Below are 17,720 nucleotides of genomic sequence, written 5' to 3' on the forward strand. Positions count from 1 at the left end.
TGCATTTGGGATTAGTTGGGAAAAGAGGGTAATGGGCAAAGCTCCATGTCTTGGTGAAAACACAGACGTGTCTCCATCTAGCACAGCAAGTATATTACTCCAGATCGGACTTTCAGAAGTTCTTTAACATGCATGAAACTGCACTAGTTAAAGAAGAAAGGTGAATCCTGAAATGCTATTTTCCAAATATGTGAACACAGAGGAACACTTACTTGCATCAGTTCGGGCAAAATTCAGGCAAATTCCAAAGTATTTTACAAAGTAGTGTAAATGGATGCAAAAAATAACTAGTTGGAATTTTTTATTTTTTTTTGACAGTCTCTTTTGCTCACCAAAGATGCATTTATTTGAAATATGCATTTGAAAGATGCATTTTGAAATATTACAATTTAAAATAACTGTTTTCTATTGTAATACTGTATATTGTAAAATGTGATTTATTCCTGTTTTCAAAGCTGTATTTTCAGCATCATTACTCCAGTCTTCAGTGTCACATGATCTTCAGAAATCAGTCTAATATGCTGATTTGGTTCATAACATAATAAGTTGGTAACATTTCATATTATCAATGTTGAAAATAGTTTTGTTGTTTAATATGTTTGTGGAAACCACAATAAGTTTTTTTTTTTTATGGATTCTTTTATGAAAATTTTGAAACATTTTGAAATGGAAATTGATCAGGAGCGTTATAATAACAATCAGTTAGTAAATAGACAGTTGTAAGTCTCACAACCCTAAAACATAAATATAGGAAGGGTTGCTAGCTCATTTTAAATCAGGCAGAACTAAAAATGGACTTCTGGTTCAGCGATGAAGTCAGTCACGCCTCTGAGTGTTTCAGTCTGATTCAAACTTTTAACTGACCCACGAGAATCTTTTTGAATCTTTTTGTACCTCATGAGAGTAATATTTTTTGTCAACTGGCTCAAGTTTTCAGCTAACGGCAGCCTACAAGATGGAAAACTAAGAGGAAAGAGAAGAGAATGGAAAAGAAATGCTACAAAAGAAATAAAACATGTTTATGCATGTAAAAAAAAAAAAACAAGCTTCCTGGACCAGTCACTTCTTAGAGAGAACATAGTCCTCCACTGTGACATGAAAAACAGAGTCAGAGCGGAGAAAGATGAAGTCTTCATCTCCAAAAAGCAAAAAGCACTGGGGAGGAAGTGGAAAAAAAAGACACAAAGACGGCAAGCAGCTTTACAGTGATGTTCAAAGCATTCTGCAGCTATTAAACACATCGACAGCTCAAGATGCTAAACCCGCTGAGCTAATAAAATAGTCATGTGAAAATGCCTGCCTCTTTCCAATCAGCTCACTGTAAAAAAGACTGACCTTTTTTGAAATTTCAAATGCATGGAGATGAAATTGAGGCTCTTGCTTAAGAAGCTCAATGCGGCTGGGCTACATTATAATAGGTACAGACCAGCAAACAAATCTAAGCTGAATTCATTCCTTGCTACACTCAACAGAAACATTCAGAGTTAAGAGAGTACAGCTGTACAGTCTAGCCAAGATTTATTAATCCTGCATGTATAAATCAGAACAAGTCCACAAATGCATTCAGGCAAGGCAGTTTGAACGCAGCAGAGAGACTGGTCTCCCGTATCTGTACAAGTGTTATTGTGCTGAACATTTCAGTCCAAAGGACGTAGTATGTGATTATGTGAACGCAACAAGCCACGCCACTGATTTGAGTACAGCATCAGATCATGAGCAGACTAACTGAATGAAGCAAACTGAAATGGCATACAGTATATACAGTACACCACTGTTCAAAGGTTTGAGGTTGGTAAGACTTTATATATTTTTTAAAGAAGTCTTTTCTGCTCACAAAGGCTGCATCTATTTCATCAAAATAAATAAATAAAAACAGCAATATATTTTTTTTTTTTACCTTTTTTTTTTTTTTTACAATTTAAATTTACAACTTAAAATAACTGTTTTCTACTCAGTTATATTGTTAAAATGTAATTTATTCCTGTGATGTCAAAGCTGAATTTCCAGCATCATTACTCCAGAAATCCTTCAGAAATCATTCTAATATGCTGATTTGCTGCACAAGAAACATTTCTTGTTTCTCGCCGATTCATATTTTTGATGAAACGTAATAATTGTTTTCCAGGATTCTTTGATTAATAGAAAATTCAAAAGAACAGCGTGTAAAAAAGTTTTGACTTTTGTAAAATTAGAAATGTCAGCTTTGAATTTAATACGTCATTGCTGAATAAAAGTCAAATAAAAAAAAAATAAAACATTAAAAAATAAGTATTATCTGTTATAGTATTAGTATAACAGACTTAGTATAAAGTATGTTTTTTTTTCAGGTATCAAAACTGCTATAAAAATTGTATAATTATATTTGTATCACTATCAACTACTGTATGCAACAGTGCTGAACTGGACTTCAGTGTAATTATAAATGTCTAACTGTGAGCACTGATGGATCGTAGCCTCACATTGCATTTTTCTATCTACGTAAGGATCTGGAATGATGTTGTGAAGGAGCTGCAGAGATGGACGATGCATCAGGATGGGGTCTGTGCACACACACACACACACACACACACACACACACACACACACACACACACACACACACACACACACACACACACACACACACACACACACACACAGACCTACTGCTGACCAGCTTGGCTATAAAACCTTCATTACTCCTGCAATGAGGTGGCGCTCGGCGTGGAACAGAGGGTCTGTATCTCTGATTTACAACACACACATCGCCTCCTTCGGCCAGCTGAGGCTTTCAACCGCATCACCATCAATTCTCATTACCTCACATGGTAAAAACAACACAGCCCCTTATAAGGCATCAGGCTTCTTTCATAAAGCCTCATGGGCTTCTCAATCTGGTGAAGAACCTGTTTGAGGCCCTTGTCCCTATTTATGAATCCTCAAAAACATATGAATCAACAAGCAAAAAGAAAGGAGTTTCTTTAGTGTAACCAATCACAACTATATGTATACACTATGTATACACTTCTGGATCCCAAGTCAAAAGATCCCAATGGCCAATCCCAACGATATTTCAGCCGCTAGATATAACTTGTGTCTCCTTTCAAAGAAAACAACAAATTCTTGGTGTTGATACTTGGTGCCTTAACAAACACCACAAAAACACATTCTTTATTGGGATTGTCAAAACCTATTTTCCAGAGGCTAGTGTTTTTACAGTATATAGTGACGTGACATTCAGCCAAGTATGGTGACCCATACTCAGAATTAGTGCTCTGCATTTAACCCATCCGAAGTGCACACACACAGAGCAGTGAACACACACCACACACTGTGAACACACACCCGGAGCAGTGGGCAGCCATTTTATGCTGTGGCGCCCGGGGAGCAGTTGGGGGTTCGATGCCTTGCTCAAGGGCACCTAAGTCGTGGTATTGAAGGTGGAGAGAGAACTGTACATGCACTCCCCCCACCCACAATTCCTGCCGGCCCGAGACTCGAACTCACAACCCTTCGATTGGGAGTCCGACTCTCTAACCATTAGGCCACGACTCCCCCACATATAGGAAGTGATTGAGCTTTGTCTAAATCAAACTTCCACTTAGCATCCAATCTCGTAACAACATCCTAATTAGGTTGTTAATGATTGATCATTCAGGGCCTGGATAAAGACCAGGACATCCGCCTTGATTAAGTGCATATTTTTGTTATGGCAAATCAAGTTAAGACCAAAGAATACACACTGTTCATTTGACCTCCCAGCTTAAGAAGAATGCTGACAGTTCTGCTGCGGTTTCAGAAGTTCACTTGGCTCCAGGTTCGTTCTGCTACAGCAGCATACTTGTAAACACTTAATGCTTATTTATTCAGGGTACTAGAAAACTCTCATTTTCTGAGTGTTTGCATGAAGGCGATTAATCTGCAACATCAGAGTTACTGGCCCAGATCCATAACCACAAGAACATCATAACTGGCATGCAAAACAAACAAAAGCTCTCTGATGACAAGTAATTTCTGAACACTTTCTTAAAGACAATCAGACTTGATAAAAAGAATAAGGCATAGAAAGACATTAGGTAGCACAATACAGTAAGTACAGGTACAGCAGCAATGAAAAAGCTTTTATTTGTAGGAGACAACTAGGTAGGAGTTACTCACCATGAACCGCAGGTCGTCAAAGCCGTTGAGCAGTAGCTTGCTCTCATACTGCGGAAGGCCGATATTCTCCAACCAATCACCGACCGGCTGTTCAAGCAGCCTCCCGGATCCACCTGCGGACAGAGGAAGGTGCTTGAGCAGCGAGAAACCATTGAGACGGTAGCATCGGCAATTGGAGGAAGAGATGTGGCACTGCCACATCATCCTCGGCCAACAGTGCCGAGAGCACAAACACCAAGACGGCAGAGGCGACAGGATCCCGGCCGAGAGGTGTGGCCGCTCCCACAGCAGGGGCGAAACCACGCTGGCTAACAATGAAGTTTGTTGTTGCTGAATCTGGGAAGAAGATGGGCCCAACGCTGGGACTGATCACAGATTTAGACTCCACATCACGTCCTTGTTGAATTAATTTACATTGGAAAGGTTTTAGCAGTTTCTATGAAGTACAACTGGGTGCCGAGACCAGCCACTGTCAAAGTTTCCATCTGAGCCCAGAAATCACCCAATCAATCAAAGGTTTGATTTCACAATCCAAAAAGTCACAGAAAAGTCACTATGTGCACAATTGTAATGAAACCAGTTTCCTAGCAATCCTGGACAAGCTAGTTCCTGGAAATGTGAGATTGCAGATCCAGCTTTGCATCTTTTGATGAGGAGGAGCACAGGAAAACCATCTCAGGACTGAAAGTTGGTATTTCCATCACGGGTGTCCATGTGGGGGTGGGTGCACAAATAAACCTTTTACCTATAACTACCACAAACACTCATTACTCCCAAGAAATGTCTACCGATCCCTTGAACTGATGCAGAGTGACTCTCAAAATCTCCTGATCTCTTAAGAGTGACTAAAAATTGCTATAGGACTCTAGTGTAAGCCTGAAAACTCTTAACTTGCTTTCTGCACTCCTCATGCAAATGAACTTCTAATCCAATCTGTACGATAGCGATACTTAAAAGCCAGGCAGGATTGCATGACTTGCTCTGCACAAAGTCTCTCTGATTCTCAGGATCAAAGGTACATGAGACTTAGGCAAAGAGCAAAAAAGTCTCTGCTCTAATATAACTCTCAATATCAACTTTATTTCACAACAAATATTAAATTTAGATGCAGAAGGATCTAATGGAAAAGTAGGCACCACATGTAAGCCTCACCAACAAACCTAGATTTAAAGTTGGTGTAATCAAAACAGAATTAAAAGCAAAAGCATATGGAAAAACCATTGAGAACTGGTATCCGCCTGAGTCATTCAACTTAATCAGAGACAGCAAAAGTACAAGACTTGCTTTCCCGGCACAACAAAGTCTCCCAGAGTCCTGTAGAAGTCCAAACAGAGAAAGTGGGTGCTCATCCCACATCAGTCAATCCTCAGTACGCTGCAGACATCTTGATATCCCAATAGTTTGTCAAGACATCGCGGCAGCTGTTGAATTAGGAATGCAAGGTCAGTGGGGTGTTTGCTGACCCTCCAACTCTGCTCCAGACTTGCGGTGCGGACGAGTCTGGATGTTGTAAGAAACGCAGCAGCAATCCCTTCGGCACAGAAGGTGTGGTCTCCTTGTTCATCCGGACGCTGTCAATTCTGCTCTGCAGCGCTCCTGCTCCGTCTCCTCCTTTCTCTCCCTTGCTACTGCTCTCCCCTCCCTCTCCCTGTCTCCTCCCCTCCATGCCTCGCTCTCTCTTCCCCTAAAAGAAAATGCTGGCCTGCTGTCCATTATCTAAGGACTCATCAAACCTCTGTCTGGATCATTGACCCAACCGGGACCATTACTATTTCGTAAGGGTATTGTTGACTGGTAACAATATTAGAGGCATTGATTCAAAAGACAAAGAAAGGGAAAAAGCCAAACAGTGTTTACCCAGAAAGCAAAGCACAAACACAGAGGCATATGCAGAGCTTCTAGGCTGGAGGATGTAGCTCTGGGTTTATTGCCAAGCTGCAGGGCAGTTCTTCTTCTAATTCCCCTGACACTTATGCATGTTAATATTTTAGCACCTTTATCCACACAGACAGAGAGAGAAAAAAGAAAAAAAATGGACAAACTCTGGAGTTTAATGAAATACTGCACTGTTGATGCTACAAATGCCTTATAAATAAACTGCAAAACCACCAGTTACAGAGTATTCCAGTGGTATTAGCCAAGCCAAGTTCTGCAGTCCACAAAAGATGATGAATTTTCAAAAAACAGTTCACTTTAGACTTAAAAAAAGCATTATGACCAGCTAAATGGTAAAAGTGCACTAGCATGCTAGAGTGTTCTTGGAGGTATCTAGGTGGTGGCATTGAACAAAATGTCCCTAGACTTATTTTCCCACTTTAAAGCTTATCCAAAAATCTTAAGGCTGATTTCTTCGAATTAAAGCACAACCTCTCAACAAGCCACATGATTTATGTTATCATTTATGTCCAAAGCACAAACAGTGCACGGCTTTCACAGTCTAATACTTTGTTTATAGTTTTTTTTTCTAGTTAGTACAAGCTAATGTAAAAATGCTGGCTTAAGGAAAAACATCTACTAAAACTAAAAACCAAGAGTCATCATGTCCAAGTAGGATGCCTGTGGGAAACAGGAAATGAGGTCAGAGGCAGTGCCATGTGACAAAGGACAGAGGAAGGACTGGTCCTCTAGCTAGGCTTCGCACTTATATGGGCCAGTGAACCCAGTTGGAACACAAAGGCTCTTGTAGAGACACACCACTTGAAACAGTGTTTATTGGCTTTAAGATGCACTAATGTGAGAAGGGTGCTTTATTCAAGACTTAAACTTAAGAACAACAGCTTTCCCGTCCGTTTTTGCAGGAGTTGCCAAACTGCACTTACAGGAGCGAATGGTACAGCAAGCGTGACGGCCCCTCTGGTCTCGATTGCTGTAGTTTGGTTAATTCCAGAGGAAGGTCAATAAGCTGCCTCCATACAGAACAAGGTCACGCATCAGCAAGGTGGAATCGTCAAGCGTCTCAGCGTCTATTGATTTAACTCTCAAGTGTCCCCTCGTCCTTCAGTGGCACACTGGGATTTCTCATTCTCCATTTAAAGGGCCAGCCAACTCCATAGCCTCTGTGCACTAATGTCTTCTGGACTTGGCCTTTGTCTTTCTCTTGCCCATCAATGGGTTATAGAGTTTCATTGCTGGACTGCTCAGTCAGGTCTCATTTCATAGGGGAGCCGATGCAAAGGTAGATCCTCATTTAAACGTACGGTCCAGAAAGACACTTGTTGGTCAGCTACCATCAGGAGGCCAAAGCTTTGAAGCAACGAAACTTTGAGTACAAAAAAAACTAAACAAAATCTCTCTCTCAATGAACACAATATGAGACACATTGAACACAGTTTCCGGGTCCAAGCTTATACTCCATTTCAAATGAATACCATCTCAACAGCCATGTATGAGCACAATTCATTTATAGCACATCTTTCAGCTAAGCTTTTAAAAATTCACAGTGAACACTACAGCCTCTGGGCTCACAGATTCAGAAAATATTACTGCCTGGTCAACTGAGATTTCAGTGTGGAGATAAAGGTTACGATCATAATTTTTCAGTAGTATTTACAGCACACCATAAGTGCATCCTTGTACTGTTGGTTGTCTGCTTTTGGTACCCGATGGAGCGTTTGGACCTGGGAATGATGGCACATGACGTTAGACTTGACAATCGGATAGATGTCATTTATTTATTACATGATTACACTGTGCTCTCTCTCCTTTCATTCAAATGCAACTGCTATCATCTCGTTTCTCAGTTATTGACTGCATTTACTGTAAAATGAAACCAGAGTATTAATAATAGGTATGCCGTAATATTGTTAAAAAGCATTGTTTTTTAAATAACATTTTATGCACTCGTCTTTATTTATGTGGTGAAAAGCCGTATAATTAGTGATATGACTGTACATGACGCCTTACATTTCCATCTCGTCTGAACTTTGTCTAGGTTTGTTAGGAACTGTTTTTTATTGCAGAAGCTTTGTGTTTAACTAATGTTTAATGTTTGATGTTTAATTATTTACTTATGTGGCCAGTAGCCATGTGATAAGTGGGATAATGTACATCCAGCCAGTTGTTACGTGAGGGATAATGTACATCCAGCCAGTTTATATAAAATTAATAAATAATTGAACACATTATATTGAATTTAGTTTAAATATTTTATTAGCCAACCAAACGCAAAGCTTCCACCAAGAAAAACTGTTCCTAGTAAGAGTATAGCGCTGACTTCAGTTACACGGATGAGCCTGTGTTATCAACTTTTACCGGTTGTTATCGAGGGATAACAGACCTCAGAATGTCACAACTGACCAATCAGAATCAATATATTCCACAGAGCCGTGTAATAACGCAGAATAAACCCCTTCAGTGTGATGCAAAGCTCCTGATCACCCTGTCAGGGTCTTCTCTATGATTACAATGGCTGGATGTACATTATCCCTTACTTATTACACTGCTCTGTGGAATACTTGATTCTGATTGGTCAATTACGCCATCCATTTGTATGTTATTCCCAGATAACAACCGCCAAATTGAATAACACACCGCTCCTCCGGGTACTACGAGTTATCTTGACCGGTGCTACTAAGTTGTTTAACGAGTCACTCCACTATCGTTGACTATCTGGCGCCATCTTATGACTGAAAACACTTGACCACTGCGTGTTACAATGGAAGACTTCAGTATTAATTTCATTATATGTGGTAAAAACAAATCTTTTTAGCCGTGTAATAAATGGGATAATGTACATCCAGCCGGTTGTTATCTCAGAATAAACCCTTTCAGGCTGATACAAGACTGATCACTGATCACCCTATCGGGGTTTATTCTAAGAAGAACAACCGGCTGGATGTACATTATCCCTTACTTATTTATTTGTTAGAAGAGGGGAAATTAGGAATGCACACATAAAAATTATAGTGAATAAGCTGATAATTATTTTCATGTTATTGCTGATAACCGATAATCGGCCGATATTAAATACAAAAAACAGTTTAAAAATTAATTAAAAAAAATACTTTTTGGCATCTCTTCATAATAGCGTACAATGAAAAACTAATTGAGATTTTCTAAAGATCAGATTTGAAAATGTTACTAATGTTACTAACAGGAAAGCAGTGTATAGACACAGTTGACAAGTTGAAATAGCATCAGTGTCACAAACCTGTGGCAGGGCACTCCTGGTCTTTTGAGAAGTCGATGCCAGCACCAATTAGAGTCATGATCTTCTCAATCTGTAAGCGAAAGACAAACACCATGAAACCAAATGAAGACACTAACCTCAGTGCAATGTGAAAAAAGCAGCTGCGATTTATGTTAAAACATTGCATTCATGATTTCCCAGCAGAGCAGACAAAGCAGTAATGCAGCGACAAATCCGACTGAGAAAACACCATCTATCATCCCAAGGTTATAAGAATCATGCATAATGCAAATAAGAGACAGCAAAATACTTGGTTTCACCAACCCTGACCAATACAGTCATAGGTGGGTCTGTCACCTACCCAAGCTTACCCATGGATGACAATCTAGAGTCCAAATAGCCAAGAAATTAAACACCAAGACATACAGGTAAACTCGAAAACATGCAGGAGAACAAGAGAACATGTCCAGGATGTCATTTCATATAGTCACCATCATCAATCACTAGTCCAACCAGTTAAATGTCAGACTACAAGACATTGTCTGAAAAGGTGTTCGGCCTTGCATCCGAATACATCAATGCAATTTATTGAGACAGGACGTTTCTGAAAGTTAGCAAAGTCTAATGACATGTAAGCAACTCTTCACTTGGAGTCAGCATTCATTGATCATGATGTCCACACCCTTCAGTGACTGACAGACTGCTGCGGTAACTGAAAGGACACTGATTATGTAACATCAGCACAGTCTGGCTCATCATTTCAGTATGGAAATTCAGTAATTCAATCAGGAAAAACAAATTTAATGACTTCAAAAAGAGGCTGTATCCAAATTGGTGAGATTAGGATCTTTGTCCGTAGCGGTTGATGAATCTACTGATGTGTGGAAGCAGCTCCTAATTCTTCAGGACAACAGTGGAGTTACGTAATATAAAGACAATGGAGGAGGTGACGAGGCATTTAAAAATGACGCACAGAAATTCTTTTAATTGGGGTTAATGTGTCTGTGCGGCTGATATTAAGCACTGGCAGAAATTCGAAAAAGTAATGAACTATGAGTTAGTAAAAGAAAAAGGTTCATTTTAAGTGACAGCAAAGCTGCCGAGCAGCAGCTTATCCAAAGTAGCGAGGTCAAAAGACAGCGGTAGACAGAAAAAAGAAGAGAGAGCTTGAATCCTGCCACCATCGCCAAGAAAAGCTGGCCGAGAGAGAGCTGCAAGAAGACAAGGTTTCCAAACATCTAGTGATGGTCAAACATTTAACTGAATAGATCAGTTCTATCATGACTGACTCATCCTCGTTTCTGTTCCAAACATGTAAGACTGACTTTCTTCAGTGGAACACAGAAGAATATATTTTGAAGAATGTTAACGCTGCTCTCTTTCATACCATGGAAGCATGTGTGTGATGTAAAGATTTTTAGTGAGTGATTACTTTAATTTTGGTCTGTTTTTCATACAAAAACTATAACATGACCTCAGAAGACCGTATGTTTGTTTTGTTTTTGTCTCCCACAGAAGAGAAAGACATGCTGGTTTGGAACATCACAATCATTTATTAACATTTTGATTTAGCTTTTAAAATTATATTTTCATTTCAAGTATTATTTTTGTTAAGTGATTTTTTTCATTTCATTTTATTGTTTTTATTTTATTTTATTTTATTCTATATTTCAATATAGCTTTATTATTATTATTATTATTATTATCGTTATTATTATTATTTAATTTAAGTTAATTTTAGTGCTGTCAAACAATTAATCGCATCCAAAATAAAAGTTTTTGTTTACATAATATCTGTGTATGTACCGTGTATATTTATTAAGTATATATAAATACACACACATGCATGTATATATTTAAGAAAGAAATATGTTACGTTTATATATTAAAATATATTAATATATAACATACATTTTATGAATGTAAATATATACATGTAAATATTTTCAAAATATATGCTGTATGCATGTTTCTTTATATATACATAATAAATATACACAGTACACAGATATTATATAAACAAAAACTTCTATTTTGGATGCGATTAATCACGATTAATTGTTTGACAGCACTAGTTAATTTATTATTTATTTAACTTAACTTATTATTTAATCTATTTATGCAACCTTTATTATAAATTGGAAGAAACTTAAATGTTTTTTATCTCAGTTTTACTGTATATTTGATTTATTTCAGAGTTATTTAAATGAGCAAAAATTATTTTTAGTAAAAGTGATAGTTCACCCAAAAATTTTGAAGAATGTTGGTAACCAAACAGTTTCCTTTGACAAGTGCATGGCCAAAAAATACAAAGGAAGTCAAGGTGAAGCAAACTGTTTGGTTATCAACATTATTTAAAACATCTTCTTTGTTTCACAGAGGGAAGTCCTACAGGTTTGTAAATGTAAACTGTTTTTATTTGTGGGTGAACTACCACTTTAACAACAATGGAAGGTTTTAAAATTATAAACAATTCATTTGCAAAACACGTAATCATTAGAACACCTCCATTTAACTTTTCTATCAGTAAGAAGGTTTTTCTTCTTCTGCAGAATCTGTAATAACCGGCGAGCAGCAGCACAGAGCAGAGGAACAGCAGACGTGGACAGGAAGCCAGAGGGACGTGTGGAGGGTCTTACTCTCGGAGGCGGCCGCTGTCTCCATGGAAAAGAGAGGGAATGCCTCTGTCTCTGCAGGGAGAAAACCAACTTCTGTTCAATTGCTATTTTTTGCTTAGAGGGAGAACAAAGTTTGACCCTTGACAATGGCACAGTTGAGAAACCCTTTAATACAGTTAATGGGAACTAAATATAACATGACCTCCAGGTTGGTTTGACACCTCAGTGACCGTGTTTCCAGGAATAAACCCTTTGAAGACCCACAAACACTTGAATGGCTGTCAAAAAAAAATAAAATAAAAGAATAGTCTGGGAAAGAGGAAAGTGGGAATGCTTTGATCCTGACGTTAACGCCGTTTTGGCTCCATCCACAACAGGAGAGTATTTTTGAATTTAAGGATAACCTGAGTGAAGTTTTTTCATTCCAGTCTCATCCAGAATTTTTCATTCATGTGTTATGTATGATATATCTGTTTTGTATGGCATATTTTTGTCATTTTGAATATTTTTATGAACAGCTATTCACTTCCTGTCTTTTACAAGTTTTCACACCGTTACAGCTAGTGGTCAAACGAAATGAGTTTGTCAGAGATGGCTAATATAATGCTAACAAATGTAGCAAAACATCTGAAATAAAACATCAGTATTAATCAGGCCAAACTGATTGCACGATGACTGATAAAGTTGAAAATTTGAAAAATATTTTGTTGTTTCTGTCCTGAATAATGCCAAAATCTGCAAAGGTCTGTGTAGAGGGTTTTCAATGACACGGCGTGCTCAATCAAGCTACCTTTCTGATAGCAGAAAACATCAAATGTTAAATCAAATAAACAAGCACAAGGGACAGAAAAAGTGAAGTGCACATCTATACAATGATACTAAGATATAAATAATCTGACTTTTAACCAGATTTCAGCAGCAAACCCGAACCCAAACTCCTCTTTGCCACAAATGCTTTGCCTCTTGTTTGAAAATGAAAAGTTTTGCATATTTATCTACATCAGTGCTTTTCAATATAATCAGTGTGGCTGCTGACCTTATCACACAACTGAAAACGAAATAAAGAGGAATAACAAACTGATGTCTAAGTCAACTTGTGATATTTTTCAGTGCAGATAAGGGCAAATGTGACATGAACACTTATGTAAATGGGTGAATCAAGACCATAATCCCGGTCATATTTCACCCCAAAATCCAAAAAACAAAAGTAATTTTGCTTAGAGAAACAAGTTATACCTTTTTGTGTCATTGACAATTAAGCACATTTAGCACAGAAAACTATTATCATTACATAGAGCCATCTAGAGGCAATAACAGGCCAAATGGGATATAACAGCCTCAGAAAAAGAAAAAAAAGAAAAAAAATCTCTCTTTTAAAACAAACCTGAGCTTACTTGAGCTTCTTCACGCATCTCTACCTATCGTTATCTCAGACTCTCTAAACAGAGCCGGAGATCTCCAGAGGATGACAGGTTTAAACTATTCCAGACTAACTGTGCTGCATGCAAATAAGGCAAAGCGTGTTAAAATCACACGCGGCTCAATTAATGAACCAAACTGAGAAATATTGCATGCAAAGGAAATAAATGATTGAATAAATGCTAAATAATTATCTGTTTTCTGCATCAGCAAGAGAGCTTGCATCATACAGTATACTGCTTATGTTTGCAAAACAGCTCTCTCACACACACCTAAAAATAACTAAAAAGCTGCTTGAAAAGGAATATAACAATAGAAGTGCATTGGTTGTAAAAGAACACTTCTGTAGGTCAGTGACAGTGAGAAAAAGTTCAACTCTGCAAAATTGTGTGCAATAAATATAAAATATATTTAAATATGATAAATATGAAATAAACACACTCGAAACTAAACAATGTTATTGATTCTCAGGACGATTCATTGTGAGGGGCCGGTAAGGGCCTCTTCATGGTAAACAGCTCAAACAACAGTGGAGTCGCAGGTCGACAGCTGAAGTACAGCTGAGCCGTGGGGTGAGTGTGTGTGACCCTCTTCAGAATACATAACTGCTGTGCCATACCACCAAGAGCCCAGGCTTCTGGATGGCTGGCATGGGCGAACAAAAGGGAAAAAACGACTAAGACACAGGGGCAAGAACCAGTCACAAAAGAGCCAAGCTCTTTCAACAAGTCCACAGTCCTGCCAAGACTGGTGCGAGCCGACCCGGAGGGAACAGAGCCATTCAGATCGGTTCAGAGCAGAAGAGCCTTTCTCTGTAAACTATGTTACATCGCAAACACTGGCAAAAAGAGTTCTGGCACAACAAAGCGGAACTCTTGTTTACAGACGTCTGTTTTGTATGCTAATCACTTATACATGCCAAATTGGTCAGTCAAAATCATAGCAAACACTGGAGAAAAAAAAAGTTTGGGACAATAAAGAATAAACCTAATGTATGCAAATCTATTTTTTATACTCATTGTTGAAGACAAGTTGGTTTAACAGTTTTTTAAAAAAAGTTTAGGAATTTATATTATCACAGAAAACAGACAAAAAACTGTTTATGCATGACAAACTAAAAATCAGTTTTGTTTGGTTATCATGTTTAAATATGGTTTTATAGTCTGTAAAAATGTTTACATAATTAAATCAAATTACCAAACACTGTTTTGTCAGAAAGAAAAAAAGTGAAAATATTTAGCATACTAATTACAGAAATATGTGAAATGTTTAGGGAAAATCTAAATCATAACATTGTTTTGAAATAACAAACAGTTTAAATACAAAAAAGAAAAAAGAAAGAAAAAGAAAAACCAAATCAACTGCTGAAAGACAAAAGATCTGTCAAGACGCCAGTGACATCCTTCATCATTTCTTCTTAAGTGTTCATACTAAATACATCCATCTTTACACGGCCAAATATATTCTTAGATCCTCCCAAGACATGCACCATTGAGAACTTGTAGACGTCAGTGTTAATTCCCACGCACACGACGACTGTATTAAAAAAAACAATGCCGTCATGCGTCCAAATGGCTGAGAGGTAGAAAACAATCACACTCACAAACGCTGGTCGGGTGGCAGCCATTGGGCCGGAACGGGACGCCGGATGGACGAATGCATAGACGTAGAGAGGAGACGCGACTCGCTTTAACTCCCTCGGCCTGACTGCATCTCTGCATCCAGTGAAAACCTCCCCTTCCTAAATGTGCTGGCCCATACAGAGAGCTTCTCGTTCAGTCTAATCCTGGGACAGCCTGTATTAGCATGAGCTGGCTTTACATTCCCAACCCCCTGCCACACACAGACCCTCATGCAAGTCAAAATCTCCTTTCTATGAAAAATTAGACTCTGTGTAAGATTGTGTGTGTGTGAAGAGGATAAACACACACACACACACACACACACACACACAGAGAGAGAGAGTGAAAGTGATGGGTGCTGTGTGTTCCTGCACCCACACGCTGTCACTCAGGGCAGCGAAGTGTCCCGGACCAGCCAGCCGTGACCGCTGGGGGAGGAGAAACGGACAGAAAACAGACAACAGAAATGATGACAGACTGCTGTTTGGACATTAGGGACTGCAGGACTGACTGTCCAAACACAGAGACAGCATATGGAGAGAAACTCTGCTGTGATGGACAGAAGGCAGAGAAGATGCTTGTCATGTTGATTTAAAGTCAACACCAAACATACTAGCAATCATTTTACTTCTGATATTTGACATATTTCTTAGTGAAGTAAGATATTCAATAATGTTTAAAAGAAGAGTGAGATTGTTTTACTGAGATGCTTAATTTTTTCTTAAATTCCGTTTTTTTCTATTTTCATTTTTTCTAGATTGTTTTTTTCTGTTTAGATTTTTCTAGATTACATATGATAAAATTTAATTTTAGTATTTTTTAGTAAAAAGCATGTCTGATTAATTAAAATCATGAACCTCACACAATTAAACAACTATCTATGTTGTTCTATGAAACCGGTTTTATTTTTTCCACCAGATTCCATTTTATTTTTCTGGATACCATTTTAATGGTTTAATTGAATTTCAATAATCAAAAATCAAATCTAATCAACTGAATTCTTAAAACTTTATCAATTTAATAATTTATTTTTACAACAACATTTTTACAAGAGTAAGGTTCTGAAGTGATTTTGGATTTACGATTTAGTACAAATATATTATCAAAAGCTGTGGTAATGAAATCTTAAAATTAAAAATTCCTCTTAATTTTGAGCAAAGGGTGATGCACATCAGAGGTTTACTGTTAATATTAACACATGGAAGAAACAATTTGTGATTTCCCTTAAAAAATGTTTGGGTTTGAATCACAATTTTAAAAAATAAATAAATTAATTAATAAAAAAAAATGGAAAAATTTAAATTTCATATTATGTTCATTCATATGCATATGATAATGTTACACAGCATGACTTGTTTTCAGGTTTAAATTCAATGTGGACTCAGACTTTGGATGCCTAATGTATTAAGAAAGTAAATTTTGATTTAATGATGACTGACTCCATCATCATATGCCATAAATCAAGCAATCGCTGAGGCTCGTCAATGAAAGCGTGTTCATTAGGAGCACAAATCCAATGGGAGCAGAGCGAATCAAGCTTCATGATTTGCTCTGGGCTCTTAGTTCGCTGCTGCAACTCACTGAAGCAGCAAACAAACAGCTCTGCACATAGACCGCTGAGGCAGACACCAGACTCATCCTGAGGCTCTCACAGGCTGCAGGACCTTCAATCACAGCTGCTAGTAGGGATGGGCGATATGGGCTTAAAAATGTATCACGATAATTTCTGATATTTATTGTGATAACGATATCAATGATGATAATTTAGGGTATCCTGTTTTTTTTTTTTTTTTTTTAGAGAAAAGTATTATTTTCTGATATTTTTTTACCCAAAATAGGGTGTTGTGAGCAGTACACACAATTGTTTAATTCATACTGGAAGCCGGAGGGCACCCTTGCGCAGAAACTCCACATATGCATAGTAGAAGTTAGGGATGTCACGCACGCCTGCGTTTGATGGCGCTAGTTTGTAGGGATGGGCAATACTGGCAATAACGATTTTTTTTCAGGTTATAATTTTAAGTTTGTTTTTGTTTTTTTTATAGATATAGATATAGCTTTTAATTTTAAATGTGTATATATATATATATATATATATATATATATATATATATATACAGTATATATATATACAGTATATATATACATATACAGTATATATATATATATATATATATATATATAAAGTATATATATATATATATATATAGGTGCTCATATTTCTTGTGCAGTTATTTATGATGAAGGGATATAGAGTGTGCACCACATATTTGCGTACCGTTGAAGAGTGTGCGCCATAAACACAGTAAAATGGTTGATGGGACAGGAAAGTGTGTTTTACTGATATATAGCCTGACAACATCTCATCAGACCGCAGTTCACAGTTGTTTTACTGAAGCTCATTTGGCTGCTGTAGCTTTTCCTCGCTCGTGTGACTCGCACCTGACGCTGAGGTGAAGCTGAAGTGCGCATCTGAAAAATCTCCAGTTTGATCTGGTCATAAAGAGATATGGCAGTTCCACATCTTAATAAATGCACTTATTGTCAAGAAAAAAATGGACAAAACTGCAGTTTTGAGTGGGGCCACGCCCTGGCGACCGTGCGTGTGTGTTGTGATTGTGAATGACACGTCACACTGCGCAGCCGCAGACCGATCGGTGTGTAACGTCATACCACCGCGTCCTCGAATGCTTTTCTTTTTTATATATCACACACACACCGTCCCCGATCAGCCTACACACACTGCTAAAAACATTTAGTTATGCAGAAATTATTAATATAATTAAGTATCGATAC

The 17,720-nt window shown here is 37.8% G+C and overlaps 1 protein-coding gene across 8 annotated transcripts in view; it reads right to left on the reverse strand.

The window, feature by feature from the left end:
• The window catches only part of LOC109066631 (ankyrin repeat and SAM domain-containing protein 1A-like), a 93,823-nt gene that overhangs the window by 18,376 nt on the left and 57,727 nt on the right, over positions 1 to 17,720 (reverse strand). For 6 of the 8 annotated variants that reach the window (XM_042712645.1, XM_042712644.1, XM_042712647.1 and 3 more), the window contains 3 exons: positions 11,905 to 11,955; positions 9,287 to 9,356; positions 4,138 to 4,250 (listed from right to left, as the gene is read on the reverse strand). In XM_042712645.1, the coding sequence (XP_042568579.1) occupies positions 4,138 to 4,250; positions 9,287 to 9,356; positions 11,905 to 11,955 (234 nt within the window). The remainder of the gene's footprint in view (positions 1 to 4,137; positions 4,251 to 9,286; positions 9,357 to 11,904; positions 11,956 to 17,720) is intronic. The other 2 variants (XM_042712648.1, XM_042712651.1) reach the window with 1 other exon arrangement.

This window comes from Cyprinus carpio, chromosome A23 (assembly GCF_018340385.1).
Source record: "Cyprinus carpio isolate SPL01 chromosome A23, ASM1834038v1, whole genome shotgun sequence".
NCBI classification, from domain to species: Eukaryota; Metazoa; Chordata; class Actinopteri; order Cypriniformes; family Cyprinidae; genus Cyprinus; species Cyprinus carpio.